Source organism: Molothrus ater, chromosome 10 (assembly GCF_012460135.2).
Source record: "Molothrus ater isolate BHLD 08-10-18 breed brown headed cowbird chromosome 10, BPBGC_Mater_1.1, whole genome shotgun sequence".
In the NCBI taxonomy this organism is placed as follows: Eukaryota; Metazoa; Chordata; class Aves; order Passeriformes; family Icteridae; genus Molothrus; species Molothrus ater.
Genome location: NC_050487.2, coordinates 6,173,450 through 6,193,813, shown reverse-complemented (window position 1 = coordinate 6,193,813; position 20,364 = coordinate 6,173,450). Strand labels below are relative to the sequence as shown.

Here is a 20,364-nt window from a genome sequence, read left to right as displayed (position 1 = left end):
GTGCCACTGATGGCTTGGGAACAAAAAAATCATCTGCTTACAGTGCTGTGACAGTTAATTTGGCCTCTAAAGAAAAGAAGCGGACATGAAGTTTTGTTATTTCCTTTTTACTTGTAAAACATTGTTATCTAAAAAGATCATAAACAAGAAGAAACCACACTGATAATTTGCAATGTGATCCATTGTCTTAGAGAATTACTGCTACTGTAATGCTGAAAATGCTGGCTTAGCTGAGTCCTGTGTTTTTATTGTTCTCTGATGAACAGTACAGGATATCTGGTTCTGCAGAGTCTGTATTTCATACAGATCAGACACACAAATCAACACTCCACAGCAGTGCAACAATTCCTGAAGTCTAAAATACTTCTTAATTACAGGAAATATTTGCAAGATTGTGCTGTATGTGGGATCCTGCAGGGCTCTATGGATTACCAAATTACAGTTGGTCTTGGTGGCTTTAATCATATCTGTGAGACAGCAAATTAACTGAAATAATGCCAAGCACAGTTCACTGGCCATGAGGCCACCCATGGGGCTTTTTTTAGCAGACTGCAGGTCAAGTGTTTGTGGGGTGTGAGCAGCAGTGTGAGGTGATGTATATACACATATAAATGTGTGTGCATCCATGTCTCCACAAACACAGACATAGGAAAAAGCAGCTGCCTTGACCTGGCTTTTTTTCATAAAACCTACTGTTAAATGGTCATGGATATGGGCTCTGGCATGGCCAGTTCCTGGGGGTGCACTGGACATGTTGTAAGCTAAAGAATAAGACATTAGGAGTATATTTTTAGTATTTTCATACATGCAGTTAGTCTAAGTGTTGTAAAGATCTGTTTTTCCCTCCTTCTTTCAGCCTATTTTAGAATCAGGAGCCATAGAACTTCTATGTAGTTTAACCCAGAGTGAAAATCTTGCCTTGCGAGTGAACGGCATTTGGGCTTTAATGGTGAGTAGGACACCCAATGAAATAGCACCTGTGGCTGTGTGCCTTGAAAAGCTTGGGAACATATCTGTAGAACTTGTCAGTTGTTATTAATAATGACATACTTGAAATCTGGTTTGTTGTTCCACCAAACTGCAAAAGAAAAACAGCATCAGCCTGGAGCACTTCACCCATTAGTCCATAAAGTAAAATAAATTCTTCAGTTCTGGTACTAATTTTGTTGCCAAGATCATTCAGGGAAGCAGTTAAGTAGTGTCAGTAGCATGCCAGGGGGAAAATAAAAGCAGGTAATAGCCAGGTCAGGTGTAAGACCATGTGAAAATTGAATTCACTGTGTAGCAGTTGCTCATAAATTACAGCCTTTTTGCAAGATTAATTTAGGAAGGATATATTCTTTTAGGGAATAGTCTACTAAAAGAGTGAAAGCCCAGGTAAAAAAAGTCCATTAAAAAGTGTGTCTGTTTCAGAACATGGCATTTCAAGCAGAACAGAAGATCAAGTCAGACATCCTGCGAGGTCTGAGCACAGAGCAGTTGTTTCAGTTGCTTTCTGATTCTGATGTAAATGTTCTGATGAAGACCTTGGGACTGCTCAGGAATCTTCTCTCCACTCGCCCAGTAAGTAGAGCTGCACATAGACCTTCTGAAATCTGATCAAACAAGCAGCCAATCCAGTGCTTCTGTGCAGGGCATTTTCCTGTTTTAACACCACTTGGATTTATTCAAGTATCTATAAGAAAATGTGCAAATCAGTGTGAGAAGGTATTTGAACAAATCCTCTGCATCCATGGAAACACTGTAATTATTATCAGAGCTAGACATTTTCATTTAATGTTCAATTCCATTGCATTTAGCTCTCAGCAGCATTATTTTCATAGCAGTTTCTCTGTGAAACTTGTCCAAAACAACACTGAGGGTTGCACCATTGAGTCAGTGTATGGGAAGGTCCACATCTCAGATACCTGTCTTTCTTCTTCCTTGGCACTTGAAATGCATCTGTTCTTATCCATCTACATAGGTAGTACGGGCTTTGTGAATTTGGTGTGGGACTGTGCACTCACAAAATGCAGACATTTATTTTACACTCTGAAATAAAATGATTGGAAAATGTTGGGAGTTGTTTTTGACAGGCAGAAAGAGATATTCATGGAGGAAAAGAAAGGGGTAATCCCCTGTGAAGAACAGAGGGAAAACATGCAGCAAGAATTTGGCAAGCCAACATTTTTGAGGGGAAAAGCCCCATGAAGCCTCTCTGTGCGTTTATCACATATTGTGTTTCTACCAGAAAAAGGTCACTGTAAAAAATCTTCTGATATTTTTACTCATTGAGTCTCAATAACCTTGATAGGAAATTAGCTCTGTGTTAATGTGAAAAAATACTTAACAGCCTGTCATTCATTGAATTCACCCTGACAACTCTCACTGTCACTTAAGGTGTTCTCCATCTGGAGCTGTGTGCCAGCTTCACTGCTTCCTGTGGCAGGTTTTAGAGCCAGAACCAGCCATTTTCAGCCTCTACCCAAAACTCACTCCAGAATAACTCATTCAGCAGCTTTCCAATGAAATCCCATTATTAGCAATTTTAAGAAATCCTATAAGAATCCCTGAGGTCTTAAAAGAATTGTAGTGTGCAGTGTGCTGGTCATCTCTGGTGCCTGTTTGCTGCCACTCCCGAGGTTTGGTATCAACTAATCCAGTAGATCTTGTTTAATCTTTTCTCTTATTCTAGTGTAGGTGTTCATAGTCTGTCATAAAGTGACCTTTGAGCTGTGACTCTGTGAACTTAGGGCAGTTTTCCCAGACAATAACCAATGCATCTGGCTTATTTCTCTGCCCTCTTTAAGGCTTTGTAAATGTGGCTGTTGGACGTGGGCACAGTGTCCCTGCAACAGTAGCAAATACCAGAGAAGAAACATCAGTTTTCTCACTCCTCTCTGATATTACCCCTGGTTATCAGAAGGGAAGTGGTTGTTTCCAACTGCAGATCACACATTTAGAGCCTGGCTCAGCAGGGTTCAGGCCTCAGCCTGGCAGCTGGGACAGCAGTGTCACCTCTCCAGGTGACAGGGAAAGCACCACCAAGGCCCGTGTGATGCTCTTTCAGACATGGAGAAGAATGTTTTGAAGTGTTTCTGCTGTGATGAATTCTTGGTTTGGGAGCAGTGCTCTGTGTGCAGTGTTGCTACTCCTCACTTGGAGTGATTCAAGCAGGAGTGTCCCTTCCTTATCTGGGGAGTTAAACTAAATGTATTTCATCCTTGCTTTGGCAGCACATAGACCACATAATGAGCACTCATGGGAAGCAAATCATGCAAGCAGTGACCCTCATTCTGGAAGGGGAGCACAATATAGAAGTCAAAGAGCAGGTAGGTACTTTTTATGTTTTGTGTTGTCTTGGCAGAATAAAATATAAGAGCAAAGAATGCTTACTGTTCACATCATGTCATTTTTGTTTATTATAATTGGGATTATAATGTGCTGTGAATATTTTACTGAGATCTGTCAGATTAATAACTTGAGTACCTACATGAATGTTTTTCTTTCTAATGGATTGTTACAAAATTGTTTGAACTGAATTCAGATTGGTTTTGCAAATGTAGGTTTGGCAAAGAGGAGGGATGTGAGAGCAGAAGAATTAAATTGGGGCCATTGCATGGCCTGAAGGGATCAGTAGGAATAGAAGAGAAGCACTAGCAGGGCAAAGAGCATCCTGGTGGAGCCCAGGAAAAAGTGGGGAGGGACCTGGCCTGACAAATTAAAATTTAAAAAAAAAAAAGCAATCTGCAAGAGGAAAGGTGGCGGGAAAGAGGAGATGGCCAGCAGGGAACGGCATCTGGGAGCCAATGTACAAGGACAGCAGCAGTTAGAGGATAGCTGGGCAGGATTTGGTTGGATAGCTCTTGTGCCAGATGAGACAGGTAGTGGGAGAACTGTGTTTCTTCCTCATGTGGGGAAGGATGGGGGCAGCAAGGAGCTGTGGGAGATGCCAGAGGATTGCTGTGGCTTAGGTTGGATATGGGTAGCCAACAGCATGGGAAATGAGTGTAGGAGTAGAGCTGGTCTGAATCTCTGCTCAGGGAAGGACAGGCTGAAGGCCAACAGGCCTCCTTTGGCAATGAAAGTGCAAAGTTAGCAAAAAAATCCCCAAAGACTCTTGCTAGTAAGTTTAGTGACTCCATGGGTCTGAAACAGCTGAGAATTAACCCCATGTGTTTCTAAATAGGTCTTCCTGCTAAAGCTGTGGTGACAGGAATGGCCTTTATTGCTGTAGGTTATTCACCATGCCACACCTATCTGAATTATTTCACAGGAGAACCAGCACACCTGGAAATGCTCTGGAAAGGACTGGGGCTGAATATGGGCTTTGGAGTTTGGGGGCTATATCCACTGAGCATTTCCTTGGTCCTTGTGGTACAGCTGGCTCTTATTTCAAGATCCAGAAGTACCTGTCTGCACACCAGAGCCCCTGCTTGCAGGACAGTGATTGTCTCTGTCACTGCCGGCCTCATCAGGATGTAATTAGCAGCTTGGAAGTAATTAGTCTCTGCAGCTGCTGACACAGTGTAGTGCAGCTTAGACACAAGCACATGCAAGTGCTGATCCTGCTCCAGTGTCCTCCAGCATGTCCAGAAAAGATGGTCAAGTTCTTCCAGAGCTCTTTGGGAAGGAGCCTGTGGAGCTGGTGACCCTGAGAGCCAGGGAAGGGGCTGTGCCTGTCAAAACTCTGTGCAGGCAGTGCCACTGTGGGCCAGGGTGCTTCAAGGGCATCCTGTGGGATGGCTTCTGTAATTTTAAAGAAATCAAACAGCTGCAAAAGTAGCTACAGTTACCTCTGCAGGTGACAGCTGTGATTAGACTTGTTGAAAACAAATTACTCCTCTGCCAGATGAGCAGAAAGGCCTCTGTCTCTCCTTTTCCTGGCCTTAAGAATGAGCTGGAAATGGTTGGGGTTTGTTGTTTTTCCTTTCCCCCCAGCCACTGCTACAGAACAGACTGCTCTGTATTCTGGGGCATTTTTTCTTTCCTATATGTTGAAGATTTCCATAAGAGACTTAAAATGTTCTTTCTGGCAATGAATTGATGAATGCTGCTCTTCATTTTAAAATGGTGATGAATGTTTTTGGCCAGGGCTGCTCCCCACAGCTGGTGACTCCTTGGCATTGGCCCTAGATGTGAGCAAGCTGGAAACTCCAGATTAAAGATATTAAAACTAATTAAAGGAGTTGTTTGTCTCGAGTTCAGAGCTGTCAGAGAAGCTGTCATGGGATGTGATCTGGGGCCAAATAACTTCCCAGTTTTTTCTCTCTTTCAGACATTGTGTATCCTTGCCAATATAGCAGATGGCACAACAGCAAAAGAACTGATTATGACCAATGATGACATCCTGCAGAAAATCAAATACTACATGGTAAGGGGGATTTCTCTTAAAGGATTTGTGTTGGTCTTTTGCAGGACTGAAAAGAAGGAAAGTGCTTTAGGATTTTGTTTTGTGAATTATTCACTATCATGCATTTAATTTCCATATAACCAGTGGGGTGTAAGTGCAGTTCTGTATGGCAGAGGTGTACAGAGGAACTGACTAAAAGGAAAATCCAGGGGTTATTTCCTATAAAAACATTGCAGTGATGTCATCTACATAGAAAACATTTAATGAACTTGGAAAAGGCCTATCTTGAAGATGTCAGTAAACATTTGGAAGGAAGTGATTGACCACTACTCGAGTGCCCTATATTATGGCCCTATGTTTGAGAGAAGTTGTAGACAAGAATTAATCCCAGCTTTTCTATCTTATTTATTACATAATGAATGCCAAAATACAAATATTGTGAATTTCTGAATTTCTTCTTCTAAACTTGAGTTCTATTTTTCTACATTTAGAGTCATTCAAATGCTAAACTACAGCTTGCTGCCATGTTCTGTATATCTAATCTCATATGGAATGAAGAGGAAGGTAAGAAACCCTCCTTATTAATGCACAGACAAGTTACTATCCTGATCAAAAAGCTTTTGTTGAATAGCAATCAATATTTGCAGTGCACACTGCAGTGGGATCCAAAGTGTAATGGGAAACATTATCATAGGTGTAGTATGGAATGTGGGAGTGGTCAGGAAACACTGAGGAGGAGGCAGAGAGCTCTCTGGGGGAGACACAAGGACACAGTGAGGAGCTGGAGAGACAAAGGAGAGGTTTTCACCTGCAGCATTTCTCTGAAGTCTCTAAACTATTGGAGTGAATGAGAATTCTTGTAAGGGCTTCCAGATCTTAAAGGGGCTGTGGAAACTCATTTTTTGAGGGAACAGGTTCACTGGAGAGAATAAATGGATTAGTAGGGGCTTTCTGGCAAAGACATTTTCCACAGTATAGTTGGTTTGAGTGGCTTGGGCCAAAACCAGTTAAAGGACTTGTGGGTGGAACTGGGAGCAATGGATAAGGCATTTGGTGAGAAGTCATGGCCTGGCAGAGTGGGAGGTTACCTCAGGAGGAGGCTGAAGGATGGTGCTGCTCAGGTGAATATGATGAGAGGAGGAGAGGGCAGAAGTCAGGCTCAGAAACACCTCCAGGGGAATGTTCTCTGCATCCAAATCCTGTGAGATCAGAGATGAGAATAAAACTGCTGAAGTCAGGATACCTTAGGATCAAGATTTTTGCCTTCAAGATGTTCTTGGCTCCAAACGTGTGCAAACAGAGCACAGCAAAAGAAGCTGGAGCTCCCTGGGGAGTTTGAGGGAGTGTTTGCATGGCTGTGCTGTAGCTGGACATTGCTCCTCACCCCTCCTTCAGCTGGTTCCTGCTCCCACCCCTCCCTGCTGTCCTGCACTGGGGTTGTTGTTGTTGTTGCAGGTTCACAGGAGCGCCAGGACAAGCTCCGAGACATGGGAGTGGTGGATATTCTACATAAACTGAGTCAGTCCTCAGATCCCAATCTGTGTGACAAGTGAGTATGAAGATAATGCAGGATCACCACAGCTGTTAATCTCAATCAAATCATTTTTAATTAATCAAGCCCAACAGTAACTTTGCACACACCTGTGCTGTTACCTGTGTTAGTATCCACACAGATCATCTGGCTGCTTCCCAAACACGTGTAAAACCAAAACAGTTACTGACAATTTCTGGGATTTTATGTTAACCTTTTGCAATTATCCCACCTACAGTTAGCAACAGCCCATATTTATTGTACAAAGGAGAAAATCTGATCTTTGAAAGATGTCACACACAGACAACACAACTCAAAACTGTGCAGTTGTTTTTAAAATACATTAAATTTGGTATTCTTGGTTTTATGAAAGATGTTCTAGTGTTTTTAGACATCTTTGTAGTAAAGTTAGGGCTTCTCATCTTAAAATCTATACCAGAGTATTAGCCCTGAAAATGGTCATCAGGAACATTTTGATATCCCACTGCTGCCACACCAGCATCCCCCTGAGCTGTTATGGCTTTTATGGCTTGTGATCACAGCAGGAAGCTGGGAAGAAACAAATAAATAATCTTCTTCTGTGTTGATGAGTTGTATCAGGTCCTGGAAAAGTCTGTTAAGGTCATGATAGCAGGTTGGGAGCTGTGGGGGACAAAGCAAGAGCAAAGTGTCTCACTTCAGGTGGGAGGAAACTCAGAATTAGCCCACATGATGATGGAATTGTAACCCCAGACTGGTGGGAGGTGTTTTTGTTTTAACAAAAATGTTGTGCAATATTAGATTACATAAATTGCATTATTAGACTGGCTCCTTCCTCCCACTCACCTCACTGTATGCTTTTGGTGGGACCAGTATTCCTACAGGATTCCTGACAGGACCAATGTGCCTCTAGTATATTCTGAGTTGACACTCCTTGATTTCTCAGGTCAAAGACCTGCTTTTCGTGGTACACCTGTATTACAGAAAGCAATTGCTCTTCAGTTCCTGCTCTTGTGGGATTTTGGAAGGCCCACCATGCTGGGAGTGCCTCTGTTGTGCTGGGATCCAGTGTCCTTGGCTGGATCAGGTTATCCTTGGATGCCAGGGGGATTCTTTAACAGTTACAACCCCCACAGAGCACTTCTGCACCACGGGCCAGATCCTTCCAAAGCGTGGGAGCCTTTTCCTCAGCCATCCTCCCTCCCTCTCTGCTGGCACATTCTGGGCCTGCCCTGTGAAGCTGCTGCTGAAGCCAGATTCCTGTAATTAATGGGTTGTTCTTTCTTGCAGGGCGAAGACAGCACTCCAGCAGTACCTTGCATGATCAAAGACTAACTGAATCTATGGACACCCCTCATGTCTACTTAAGGAATAGCAGGAGATACTCCTGACTCCTTATATTTGCACAAGTCACCTTGGGCTGCATTTTTCTCAGGTGCAGGGAGCTGCTTTGCAGAAACAGTTTGAATGATCAGGTCTCCAGTGCACTTGAGAATTTTCTTGAGGTAGTTTCTTTACTCAGAGGACTCGGGGTGGGGGGGGTTGTTTTGGTTTTTTGGGGTTTTTTTTCCTGAGCTACCTGGACTCTCAGATAGAACAATCAGTCATCATTTTCCTTTTGGGCCTCCAATTCTCTGCTTTTGCTGCAGCCTTGTGTGGGTGCGTGGGTGCTCGAGTGCGTGTGTGTGCTGGGCTGAGTGTGTGGGTGTGAGACCTCACTTTTGGTTTTCCTTTTTTTTTGTGTGAAAATCTTTTTCTACAGGTTTTCAAGGGTTAACCATTGTTTGCTGTACGAATACTTCAATGAATTATATACCGTTTGAATGAAATGTTATTTAAAAAAAAAACCAAACTGTTGTATCCCATAAAGTTTATTTTGAATTTTGAAGAGATGAATGTTTTTAAGTAAAATATATGCATTTCTGAACTTCAGCTTAACTTACATTATACTTTGTTTTTAAAGAGAAAAATAGAGGGAGACAATAGACTCCAAATTCCAAGCAGCACATTCTGTACTGACAAGGTCCAAGAGTTCTTTGCCACAATACAAAGTCACCTGGTATCCATGACATGCTCAAATCCATGGAATGGGCCAGCTGCATTGGTTTGGGTTTCTTTACATTTTTAGAAAACAAGCTCATACTTCAGGGTTAGCATGACTGATGCTTTTCAGAAAGGAGCAGGTGGCTGCAAGATCAGCAGGAATAAGCACTTGCTTTGCCAGCCAGGAACTTGCTCAGCTAATTGCTGAAGGATTGGCTTATTCATGGTCAGAAGGATTTGCTGATCACTGATATCAGTGGAGCAAAGTGTGTTGCAGAAGTTACACCTTCCAGAGACTAGAAGAGCTGGCAAGCAGGATTAATGGATTGCTTTTGTTTTGCATCCTTTATCTTCACAAATAGTTAAGTGACTTCCAAATTATTTCCACAAATGATCAACTGGGTGCATTAAGTTGGGGAAGGGATGGAAAAACTGTGGGTTCTGTCTTGTTTTATACTCAGTAATGTTGCTCCAGATTTTCTGTATATATGCAGCTATACACACATGCATGGATTTAGATTGCTGGATAATTGGTGGGGTGTGACTGCATCCAGAAGCCTGGACTGTCCAGATGTTCCTGAAATGGTGCCTGCAAGTGAGCAGGTGGAAACACAAGTGCAAGTGAAGGGGACTGTGTGAGGTCAGGCTGGAATGGCAGAGCCCTCAGGCAGTTCAGGGCTCTGACTCTGCCCAGGTCTCCTTTCTGGTTTCAGTTTAGACAATAGTTCATAGTCAGACTCTCCAGACACTGTATTTACATAGCACTAACAGGCACTAGAGTTTGCAGCCAATGTCTTAAACCAAATCCTTCTTCTCTTACACTGAGCTTCAGGAAGGCTGCAGCAAGAAGAGAAGTCTGTAACTTTGCTAACCAATTTTGATAATTATCTAAATCTTTTATTTCTAATCAGAAGGTCAAATTGTGATGACAGCCTTACTTTTTTTCCAAGGTAACTCTTTGTGTCAGAAAATATGACCACAGTTTGGCCTGGAATTTGAATGTGCTGTATATCAGATAACTGTTATCACTTGGTTGCAAAGGAGAATATCTGCATTTCATGTAACTTCTTCCACTCTCAAAGACAAATAAAAGTGAGCACCTGACACTTTCCCCCCTGGCATTGCAGTAAGTGACTGGCAGTTTTTAATGTCCTTCTGCACATGTTTCATGATGGACTTTGGGGGTTGAACAAAAGGGAAAGTAAAAATATGCGAGAACTTGTTAAATCTCAGTACCTCAGAAGCAAAGTCTTGTTTATAAAATTCAATCAAATATATTTTTGCTTGAACTGAGAAAAAAGCTCTGAGGCAGTTATTGTAAATGCCAAACTGTCCAGTGGGCATCTCCCTGCTCCATTTGCACTCCTGCCTGTGTTTAGGAGCTCGAGTTCTTATGTATCTCTTCTCATCCTTCCCCAGCTCACATTTCTAAAAGCAAATGTGAGTTTGATCCTATAGAACTTTGGTGCCTACAGGTGTTCAGAAAAAAGGTGAGTAAAAGTATATCTCTGTACAGTTTTTGAGGTGGTTTCCTAAGATTCTGCCAGAAAAACTAAAAACCAATGCTCAGACAATCTTGTTGCTGCATGAGAACAGTTGACGTTTTCCACAGGTATAGAGAGGACAAACTGTTGGATGAGAACATTTTTACATTCAGTTAAAATTTGTGAATAATTTTTGATGTTGCTATAGGTATGTACAAAAAGAAGAATACTGTAAATAAAAAGAACTTTGCCAGAACATCTAGATTTTTTCTCAGCTTCCTGAAGAAATATGAGCTTTCTATGTCAGCGTCTCTACAGCCTGAGAATCAGTGGGGCAGACTTTCCTGGTCACCCAGAGCTTTCCCAACTTAATGAGGTAGCAGCAGCTTGTGAATTCCAGGATTGCTTACAGAACCAAAGCAAAGTTTGTCTGGACATCATACGAATCACCAGGATTTCTGCTGTTCTTGGGCCATTTCTCTGCTGAAAAGCCATTCTGATGGATGTTGATAAGTATGTCCTCTCTTTATACATGGGTCTAGTGATGGGAGTCCTCCTTTCAGAGGTTACACATTGCCACAGACTGAAGTTGAGCAGGGCATTTGGGACACCAGCTGTCAGACAATGGTACCCTTGGCTCTCCCCACCACTTTCATTCCATATTTGGACTGTCTTTCTCACACAGAAAATCAAATAAAACATCTCGTGGCTATTGTTCCAGTTACAGATTTGCATTGTGGCAGTGAAAGAAGCCAAGTAGCCTGTGTAAAGCAGCTTGTGTCAGGATATTCTAAAGGCAAACATCTCACACTTTTTAAAATTTATTTTTACAGACTTTACCCATTGCTGTGGGTGCTGTGCCTCCACAAAACTGCTGAAGCAGTGACACAGCAAGCAGAGGAATAATTGAGGTGCCTGAGATTAGGTTCTTGAAGAGTAGAAAATGGCTTTAAAAGGGCTTTCTTTGGTAATCCTGAAATGTGAGCACAAGAGCCGTCAGTTTGCAAGTGGTGGTCAAAATCATCAGGGCTTTTCTGCAGACTGATTGCCACCAAAAGAGACATTCTAGGGGCCTTGATGCACCAAAACCTGAATCCTCAGCCAGGAGGATGGTGAGCAGCTGGAGGACCAGGCCAGCAGGCATTGTGTGCTGTGTGACAAGAAGCAGCTTCAAGATGTGCCCCTGCAGCCCAGTGTGCCCAGGTGTGGGAAGGGATGGGGTAAGAGCAGCAGCCCTGCCTAAACAGCATCACCAGGGGTGCTGAGCACCAGCACTGCTCTCACTGCAGAGAGGAAAAGAAAACCACAGACCTCCACAACCTGAGCTTGTTTGGAGGGGTCACCCTTGCTCAGTGCTGCGAGCTCACAGCTGGATCCACACCTTGCTTTGAGCCCCCAGCTTAGGAGAGAGGTGGGAAGACTGGAGTGGAGGGTGAGTGTTGGGCTGGGGGTGCTGGGCAGGCGAGGCAGGCACAGGAGGCAGAAAGGCTCCACCTGCAGCTGCTGCTCCAGGAGTGCCAGGGGAGATGGAGCTACAGGCAGCACCGGCCACGGGGGAGGGAGGGAGGGAGTGGGCTGGGCTGGGCTGGGCTGGGCTGGCTGACGCTCCCCTGGCACTGCCAGCGCTGCCATGGCAGCCTTGGGGTCCTGCCAGCTTCTGCACAAGGCCCTGGAAGGGAGCTGCAGTTCAGGCCCTGCAGCAGCACCTCAGCTCTTGAGGGAGGTGTGAGCAAAGGTGAGTCCAGGTTTGGGGCACTGCAGCTCTGCTGTCGGGGCTGTGCCTGGGCTGGAGCAGCAGAGCCTGGTACAAACCTCTCTCTGTGGTGCAGGTTGGCCAGTACTTGGATCCAGGTTGGTTAGAAGCCATCAAAGCACTTTGTGCTTAGGACAGCTGCTCAAAGAACCCTGTTCTGCAGAAGGATGGCTGCAAAGAAAAAGGAGGTAGTGCTGCAGGTCAGTAGTAGCCAGGCCTTTAGCAGACCTTGTAAACTCTCAGCAAGTGCAAAGGATGGAGTTCAGTCTCGGGGTATCTCAGATTCTGCTGGCAAAGCTCCACTGTGAGGTCCCTGTGGGGAAGAGGCGTCCCTGGAGGCAGGTGGGACATGTGGGAGGACCTTGCAGGTCACGTGTGTCCCCAGTCAGGGCTGTGGGGTGCAGAGGGAGCTGCTGCAGGTTGTGGTTGGGGCCGTTGGGGCCTAGCACAGGTTTGGCTGCTGTCAGAGACCAAAATTCCTCTGTTTTGTAAGTTAATAGCTCAGAGGACATTTAGGAGTTTGTGTGGGGTTGGCACATGTCCTGGATGGCAAGAATTACTGGACATTTCTGACCAGGTCATGTATTCAGACAGATTGCTGTAAAGGTAGAAAAGCTAGAAGGTACAAGAAAGACTCAAAGGCTGAACAATCTATTTTCACAGTGATGTGTAAAGGAATTTTTCCTGTTTATACTGTACAGGTGACCTAGTGATGCTTTATAACTACTTCATGGGGAGAAGGGGGTTTTAAGAGCAGTTCACAACACAAAAACATTGAAAACCAAGAATGGGTTCTGCAGATCTGCTTCAAATTTTGAGAGCAGTTCAGTCTTCACAAGAGAGAAGTAATGAAAGCTATTATGGGCTCTATGACCTTGTTTCTTCCCTGTTTACACTGGGAAATGTGAACATGTGTAACCAGGAAAGAGGGGCATTGTATGAAGGTAGGAATAGTTTCTGTTGCTACTTGTCCAGATGTGTTCCTGTGAGATGGGGAACTTGACATCAACTAGAGTGTGCCCCATTGGCAGTGAAGGGAAATCCAGGTCTACATCTGCACAGCTGGGATTTTTTACATCTGCAGATGAAAGCTGAACCTGTGTAGGACATGAGGGGATGTCCTGGAAGGGATCTGCTTTTGTTAGAGAAAAGCCAAGTCCAAGCAGCCTCAGGATATCCAAATTAGCAAAGCACCTTGAAGAGTGCCAGCATTTGAACTTATGGCCAAATTCATTATCACAAAATACTGTGATAAATCATTTAGACTCATTAGCATTCTGTGGAACACTCTGAGGGTGGTCCCAGCACCAGGAATAAATAATTAAATGTTGTAGTTCTGCAGGTGTTCTGTGAGAAAACGAAGCTTGGGGTCATGTGCTGAACAGGCAAATAAACAGAGATGTCTGAACAGCTCCCTGTTCCCTGAGTGAGACAAGGCCCTGGAGAAACTGCCCTCTGTGACCCCCAGTGACACAGCTCTGAACACCTGGGAGAGGGCATTTCATTTGCACTGGAGTTTCCACTCTTGCAATTCTTGGCTGTAAGGTTTTAGCAGCCCTTCAATGCCCATTTGTGTTAATTATTTTGAAATAGCTGGCCTTGGTGCAAGTTACTTCTTCCACTGCAGTCTCAGTGTAGCTGGGGTTGATGATACCCACTGAGGAAGGAATCAGGAATCTTCATTGTTCAGGATGAACAAAACCAGATCTTGTATTTCTCCAGAAGCCTTTTTTATTTTAATTTGCTGTGTTTTTCTAAGTACATCCTGAAGGGCAAGTCCTGGAAGATGGGGAAAATGTGAAGGATTATATCCTTTCTAATAACAGTATTGTGAGTGTGGGATAATAGAGTGGGTGGTGCTGTGTGTGGAATGGTCTAGGGCATCCTTGACAGGGTCAGTCCCAAGCAAGCTGATCTAATGCTGAGTTTTGTGCAGGAGATTAGATGAAGGACTCCACAGGCCCTTCCCAGCCTAGAACTTTGTGTTCTCTGCTCACTGTGCTTTGGAAGTCTTTAGGTAACAGCAGGGAATTCAGGTAAGGACATGCTGGGTTCAGACCACCCTCTAATGCCCAGACATCATGGAAATTGTGTATTTGCTAGTTTAGTTTATCAAGGCTGAAACATCTCAAATAGTAGAGTTTGTGTGCAGGCAAGGTGAGAAACTGCTGGAGAATCAGGCAGGTTCATAACCCCTGTGAGGACTAGGCCTGAACGAGGTGTGGTTCAACTGGAACTCTGGGCAGGCAGATGGAGACCCTGACAGGGGCTGTGGGTTTGGGATCCCAGTTTGGGGCCCCCTGCCAACCCCCAACCGAGTCTGGGACCCCCAAGCAGCCACTGTTCCAGTAGTGCCACTAAACAGGGGAGGACTTGCCCTTGGCTGGATGCTGCTGCCCTTTCCCTCTGCCTTTTCTTGGACCTTGTGAGACATCCTGAGAGAAACACAGTCAGAGGAGTTTCCTGAGTGCCCAGGTAATGCCTCTTCAGGCAGCTGTGTCCCTCTGGAGTGGTTTGTCAATATGTTTGCAGCAACTGGGTAGTCCCTGATGAATTACTGTGGCTTTTACTGTGTTTTTCAATCTTCCACACAGATTAACATTACTAGCCAGGAGCTTTGGGAAGAAGTGCTGTGTCTCAAAGGACTCATTGGTAAGGATTTGGTTGTTGAGAGGATGCCAGGACTGTTAAAAATTACTGGTGTTAAGGATGTTTAACCAGTCTCTCCATGCCCCTTACCCCAAATGGAAGAAAAAAAATATTCTCACCAAGTTGAGACCAGCAGGAGGCTGTGGGACATTCATTTATGTAGGACAGTCATCCTGCAATCCAAGCAGTGCTGGTCCAGTCTCCACTGCTTGGAACAGGACTGTCCCCAGCACAAGGAACAGTCCTGGCTCCCAAGGTTCTTGGGAAAACCTCATGTGCTCTACCTCTGCAGCAGTTTTCCCTGGGAAATCTGCTATCTCCAAGGTCACAGCCATGTCCATGTTTCTACTTAAGACTCCTCCACATTATTCTTGGCTTGTTATTTTGTAATGTAATTCTGTCCTCTGATGCAGCATTTCAAACCTTGCAAGGGTTTCCAGTTCAGAGCTGAATCCAGCCCTTCTAGCACGTGGTCTATTGGTCTGTGTCTAACCTGACCCATTTGTGCCTCCTTCTGACCCATTTTCCTGCTTGCAGTTGTTGATGTGTTTCAAGCCTGGTGTGGCCCATGCAAACCAGTAGTGAATTTGTTCCAAAAAATCAAGAATGAAGTTGGCAGTAATCTCCTGCATTTTGCTGTGGTAAGATCTCACTTGGCACTGCTTGAAAATACCCAGTCCTCTGAAATCAGCTGAGGTCCAAGGGCTGAAATCACTTCCTTTTCCAATATTTAGCCCAAACCATAGCAGTGCAGGAGTTGCAGCTGCTGGGAGTGAACTTGCCACATACAGAATCTTGGGTATATCTATAAGAATTCATATAATTAAGGATTTTCAGGCTTCAACTGCTCTATGCTTTCTAGATTTTCTACGTAAGCCAGTTACATTAGACAGAGCTATTAACACATTGCCTCTGATGTACAGGGAGAGGCTGAAGGAGCTGGATTTGGTCACCCTGGAGAGGAAAAGGGACAGATATCCAGTGGGGGAGGATGGAGAAGGCAGAGACTGATGTCTGTCAGGGAAACACAGCAACAGGACATGAGATAATGGGATAAGCTGCAGCAGGGAAAGGTCCAAGTAAATAGAAAAGTATTCAGGTGGGTGTGTATTAGAAAAGTATTCAGGTGGGAGTGTAGGACACTGGGACAAGTTCCCAGAGTGCTGTGCAGAGCTGATTCTTGGAAAAGCTCAAAACTGACACAACCTCCTGTATCACTGAGAGCAGCCCTGGCCTGGGCAGGTTCTGGGGCTGGAGCCCTTCACAAGTCCCTCCTTGCCTCAGCCATGGTGACTCTGTGTTCTGGTGCCTCTCCTGGCTGGTGGCAGCTTGGACTGAGGACAGAGCTGAGGACAGTGAGGTTTCTCATAGCTCAGCTCCTGTCTCTGCTGCCTCTGCAGCTCCTCCTGGCACTTCTCAGCCTCATGGGCAGGAGCCCTGAATTCACTGTTCAGGCTTTTTCTCTGGGACTCACCCAGGCAAGCTGCTGAGAATAGATATCCCTGTCCCACAGGAGTGCTGCTCCAGCTCCTGCAGGTGACATCTGCCTGCTTCTCAGGCTCTGGAAGTGAGCTGTGAGCTGGCTGTGCCCCTGCTTCCTACCAGTGTCATTTTGTCCCCTAAGTCTGGGGCCCAGAGGTGTTTTCCTGTGTGGGGGGTGAGTACCAGCCAGCTGAGGGTGTCTGAGTCCAGGCACTTGTGTGTGCATCCCTCTGGAGCAGAAAAGCTTTTCTAGAAACACCTATTTTATTTTATATTCCTTTTAGGCTGAAGTTGATTCCATTGATGCTCTGGAAAAATACAGAGGACAATGTGAGCCTGTCTTTCTCTTTTATACAGTGAGTGAAAATATTTTCCCAGTGGTGGAGTAGCAATAAATATGATGTGCTGGTGGGAACAACAGTCCTTTGGGGAGGATGTTTTATTTCTTTAACGTAATATGGAACAACTTTATTTGCTCTGTATCTGCTGGTAATCAAATGCTGTGCAGATAAGAATATACAGCCACTGTGCTGCCCTGTGGAGCCTTCAGGTTCAGCCTGCTGCTTCTGCAGGAGCTCACTGCTCTCACAAGCTGCATTGCTTCCTCCTGAGATTGATGAGGAGGCACAAAGCATGTTGTTCCAAAGTTTCCCTCTTGCTGTGGAGCAGAGCAGCTCTGAGGGGAGGAGGGCCTGGTACATATAGTGTGGGTGATGTGCTGCTGTGGGGAATTCCAGAGCCCAGAGAACACAACCTGAGCACTTGCTGACTGATTTGCTTTCCACACCTTCCAGGGAGGAGAATTAGTGGCTGTTGTAAGAGGAGCAGATGCACCATTGCTGCAGAAGACCATCCTGAAACAGCTGGCAGGGGAAAGGAAGGGATTCCATGGAGGAGAGCCTGTGGTGGTAATGGGTCACTGAAGCTTCAGACACCTGTAGATGTGCACTGGCTTTGTGTGTGTGGTCTGAAGTAATGACATTTCTCAGGAGCAAAAGTGTCTCACCTCTGTGTGACCTGCTGCTCCTAAGGCATCTCTAAAGCCTGCAGCTCAGCTCTCTGCTGATGTTGCTGGCCTGCTCCTGGGAATGCTCTTCCCCCAGTTCTTGCTGTGCAGTGACTGAGAGCTCAGCAGGTGACTCTGGAGAGGCAGATCCTCTGCTGTCCCTGTGAGCTGGCCTGGCCCAGGACAGCAGGAGGGCTGGGCTGCTCCTGTTCAGGGGGAGCTGGGATGTGGGGCCCTGCCTGGCACAGGGTCACCTGGAGGGGAGGTGTGGGGTGTTCCTGTCCCATCCATGTGCTCTTGCTGCTAGGTGCCAGACAGAGCCTTCTCCAGAGAGCAGGGAAGCACAGCTCCCCTTCAGGAGGAACAGTGGGGAGGACTAACAGGTAAGGCAAGGCACGGGTGTAGGATGTTCTCTGGGCCTTGAGTTGGAACTTTAAAAGCTGGAACCCCCAGCAGGGATCCAGCTGCTGCTGGGACACCAGAGGGGCCATTCCTCCACCTGGGCACATGGGGAGATGTTGTATTGCACATCGGATCTTACAGGGAGAGTCACCTTGAAACTTACCCATAGTTTGGGTGTCTGGCATTGTGAAACTGGGGGTATTTATCTTTCCAATGTGTTTTATCTTATATTTGCCCCCCCTGCCCTTAGAGGGCCCTTGGAGACCCCACATAGCTTTCTGTTTCCAGGTGGTTTTTAAAAGAAAACACAAGTGCTTGGGCTCCAAATCTGCTTATACCATCTCCTGCCTTGTCTAAAATTGGCCGTCAATTCCCAAACGCTTTTGCATCTTCTCCTAAAAGGGACATTTTTTTTCTGGAACAATACTGCATCCTGGCCCTGTGCACACCAAATCTTAGGCTCCAGAATATGGGGAATCGAAGCAAAACGCTCCTGGCTTTAGCTGAAGCACCATGCGATGAAAGGGCGTGAAGGATGTTGGTCTCTGCCTCTCCTTTCTGCGCCTATTGTTAATTTCGTTCATTTTCTTCCCTCGGAGGCTGACGCACCCATCGGGTCCGGGATGACAAGCACAGCCGTGGAGCAGATGCGAGCTCTTTCAATAAATACAAGGTTTTCCCGCAGCAGCAGCAGCACCGGTTCCGTCTCCTTGGTGTCCCTCTGTGTCCCCCCCGGTCCCCGCCTGCGGCGCGCGGCCCCTTTAAGGCTGGGCGGGGGCGGCCCGCCGCGCTGCGGCTGCGTGGGGAGGCGGCTCGGGTCGCGGGTTCGAGTCCCGCCGGAGCCGGCCCGGCCATGGCCGCAGCCCTGGAGCCAGCGGAGGCCGAGCCGTGCCCGGAGCCGCCCGTGCACCGGCTGAGCGTGGCGGAGCTCGACCGTGAGCTGGACTCTCGCAGCGAGCTGGTGCGTCCCGAAGCGCTGCGGAGGCGGCACGGCCGGGCCGCGGGGGCTGTGCCTGCCCGGGCGCTCCCCGCAGGGCCGGGGGTGCGCTGAGGGAGGGTCCGAGGGTCCCTGAGGCACCGCGGGGACGGTCGGAGCCCTCACACAGCCCGGGAGGGAGGGAGGGAGAGCCGGCGGCTCCCCTCAGACTCCTGCGAGGGCGGGCCGGGCCTCTCAGGCACCCGGGAGGGAGGGAGGGAGGCTCGGCGGGGTGGGTCCCAGGCTCATCTGTGCCAGTTCCTGTATGGTGACACTGTCATTTACTGTAAATTTCGCGTGCTTCACTGTATATAGGAAAAAAAACCAACAAGCCCCGAAGTTCTGTATGGCGGGTGCCTCATGTAGCAGGTACACTGTCAGTCAACTAATTTCACTCTTGCTGCAAAGCTCTTTATAATGCAATAGCGCGTTTATTCTCAAAACATCAGAAGTGTTCTATGACTGTTTCTGGAAATAAGTCTCACACAAGCCTCCAAGAAGGAAATATTATCCTCACTCAGCCAGGTGAAGCTGTGTGTGAGCCTGCCCGGAGCTCTCCTCCTTTCCCGCAGAGGCGTGTGTGCATAGCTGCTTTTATGTGGCTTTAATTACTGTTTGGAAGGCGGAGTAGGCAACCTGAACTCAGGCTGTGGTTTCTGATGTACAGATTGACGACAAAGAATTCGACATTCCTCAAGTTGATACCCCTCCAACGCTGGAGAGCATCCTAAATGAGGTGAGTGAACCATCGGACAGGGGACTCAGGTGGGGCAGCTCATGCTCCTTTTCCTCTATTCTTACTGCTTACTGTGTTTTTCCTGGAAAACAAAATTGTAGAGTTTCATGGTTTCCTGATGCTGATAGCTAGCAGGTGCATACTCAGTGGAGTAATTGCTCTACTGTGTGTGATATGGAATTTTGTTGTTTTTTTTTTTTTTTTAAATATCCACAGCTGCAGCATAAAAGGTTTTCATCAAGTCCAAGAGCATTCATCTGTAGATCTGGAGAGTCACCTGAAGTCTAGACAGCCTATTAAAGATCAGGGTCACCAAACAGCTGTTTCTAGTTAAAAGTAATTGCAGCTTATTCAGAGTAGTTCTGAAGCTGTGGGAGGAGATAAGAGCTGGAGTCTTCACAGCTTCGTTTGTGTTATTCCTTTCACATATAAGGTGTCCCAAACAGAGACAGGTTAGAAACAAGAGGAGTAATAGGGGTAGCTATGTCCTTTTTCCACTGGTGCCTTGAGTAGTGGAAGTGTAGTGAATTTGTATCATCTCAAACTGTAAGGATAGGCAGTGTCATCCATGTCAGAAGAGTAGATTTCAAGTCTTAAACTTGAGAGGTAATAATGAAGAAAATACAGATCAATGCAGACAAAGTCTTACTGCAATATGTCAGTAAACATATTATGGGAATGACTGGCAAAACATTTTCTGAAATGGATTTTAGCAGAGGGCAATCTGTCTGAGCCAAAAAGACAAACAGCTGCAGTTTAGAAAGAGCTGCTTAATGAGCACAGGGCTGCCAGGTTTAAGTGAAATGAGGGGCAGCTGCTCTGCTCCCTGCTTGTTTGCCATCAGCTGGGGCTGATTTGTGTTTGCTCCCTCTGGCTTTGTGCTGAGAGACCAACAGGAGCTGCACTGCTTTTAGAACACATCAGGGAGAGGGGCTTTTTGAAAAACTATAATAAAAAATTCCAGGCTAAGGCTGAAAGGAGAGAGAGATTG

General features: G+C 46.0%; 3 protein-coding genes across 7 annotated transcripts in view; all 3 read left to right on the top strand.

The window, feature by feature from the left end:
* Positions 1 to 10,625, top strand: part of ARMC8 (armadillo repeat containing 8) — a 62,908-nt gene extending 52,283 nt beyond the window's left edge. For all 4 annotated transcript variants that reach the window (XM_036388859.2, XM_036388857.2, XM_036388858.2 and 1 more), the window contains 7 exons: positions 857 to 949; positions 1,414 to 1,563; positions 3,216 to 3,311; positions 5,258 to 5,353; positions 5,824 to 5,896; positions 6,788 to 6,881; positions 8,133 to 10,625. In XM_036388859.2, the coding sequence (XP_036244752.1) occupies positions 857 to 949; positions 1,414 to 1,563; positions 3,216 to 3,311; positions 5,258 to 5,353; positions 5,824 to 5,896; positions 6,788 to 6,881; positions 8,133 to 8,166 (636 nt within the window). In that variant the 3' untranslated portion in view covers positions 8,167 to 10,625. The remainder of the gene's footprint in view (positions 1 to 856; positions 950 to 1,413; positions 1,564 to 3,215; positions 3,312 to 5,257; positions 5,354 to 5,823; positions 5,897 to 6,787; positions 6,882 to 8,132) is intronic.
* Positions 10,626 to 12,042: 1,417 nt separating this feature from the next.
* On the top strand, positions 12,043 to 18,375 carry NME9 (NME/NM23 family member 9). The gene is made up of 8 exons (XM_036388954.2): positions 12,043 to 12,104; positions 12,199 to 12,322; positions 14,717 to 14,774; positions 15,309 to 15,412; positions 16,538 to 16,609; positions 17,048 to 17,161; positions 17,567 to 17,642; positions 18,261 to 18,375. The coding sequence occupies exons 2-8, from the start codon at positions 12,290 to 12,292 to the stop codon at positions 18,263 to 18,265; spliced, it is 462 nt and encodes a 153-aa protein (XP_036244847.1). The 5' UTR covers positions 12,043 to 12,104; positions 12,199 to 12,289; the 3' UTR covers positions 18,266 to 18,375.
* A 103-nt stretch (positions 18,376 to 18,478) lies between these two features.
* The window catches only part of VPS8 (VPS8 subunit of CORVET complex), a 64,153-nt gene continuing 62,267 nt past the window's right edge, over positions 18,479 to 20,364 (top strand). For both annotated transcript variants that reach the window (XM_054515919.1, XM_036388876.2), the window contains exons 1-2: positions 18,479 to 18,622; positions 19,305 to 19,373. In XM_054515919.1, the coding sequence (XP_054371894.1) occupies positions 18,515 to 18,622; positions 19,305 to 19,373 (177 nt within the window). In that variant the 5' untranslated portion in view covers positions 18,479 to 18,514. The remainder of the gene's footprint in view (positions 18,623 to 19,304; positions 19,374 to 20,364) is intronic.

Coding starts and splice junctions, on each gene's coding strand:
- NME9 (XM_036388954.2), top strand. CDS start 12,290: ATGGCTGCAAAGAAAAAGGAGGTAGTGCTGCAG. Junction 15,413..16,537: donor ATCTCCTGCATTTTGCTGTG/GTAAGATCTCAC, acceptor TATTCCTTTTAG/GCTGAAGTTGATTCCATTGA. Junction 16,610..17,047: donor CTGTCTTTCTCTTTTATACA/GTGAGTGAAAAT, acceptor CACACCTTCCAG/GGAGGAGAATTAGTGGCTGT.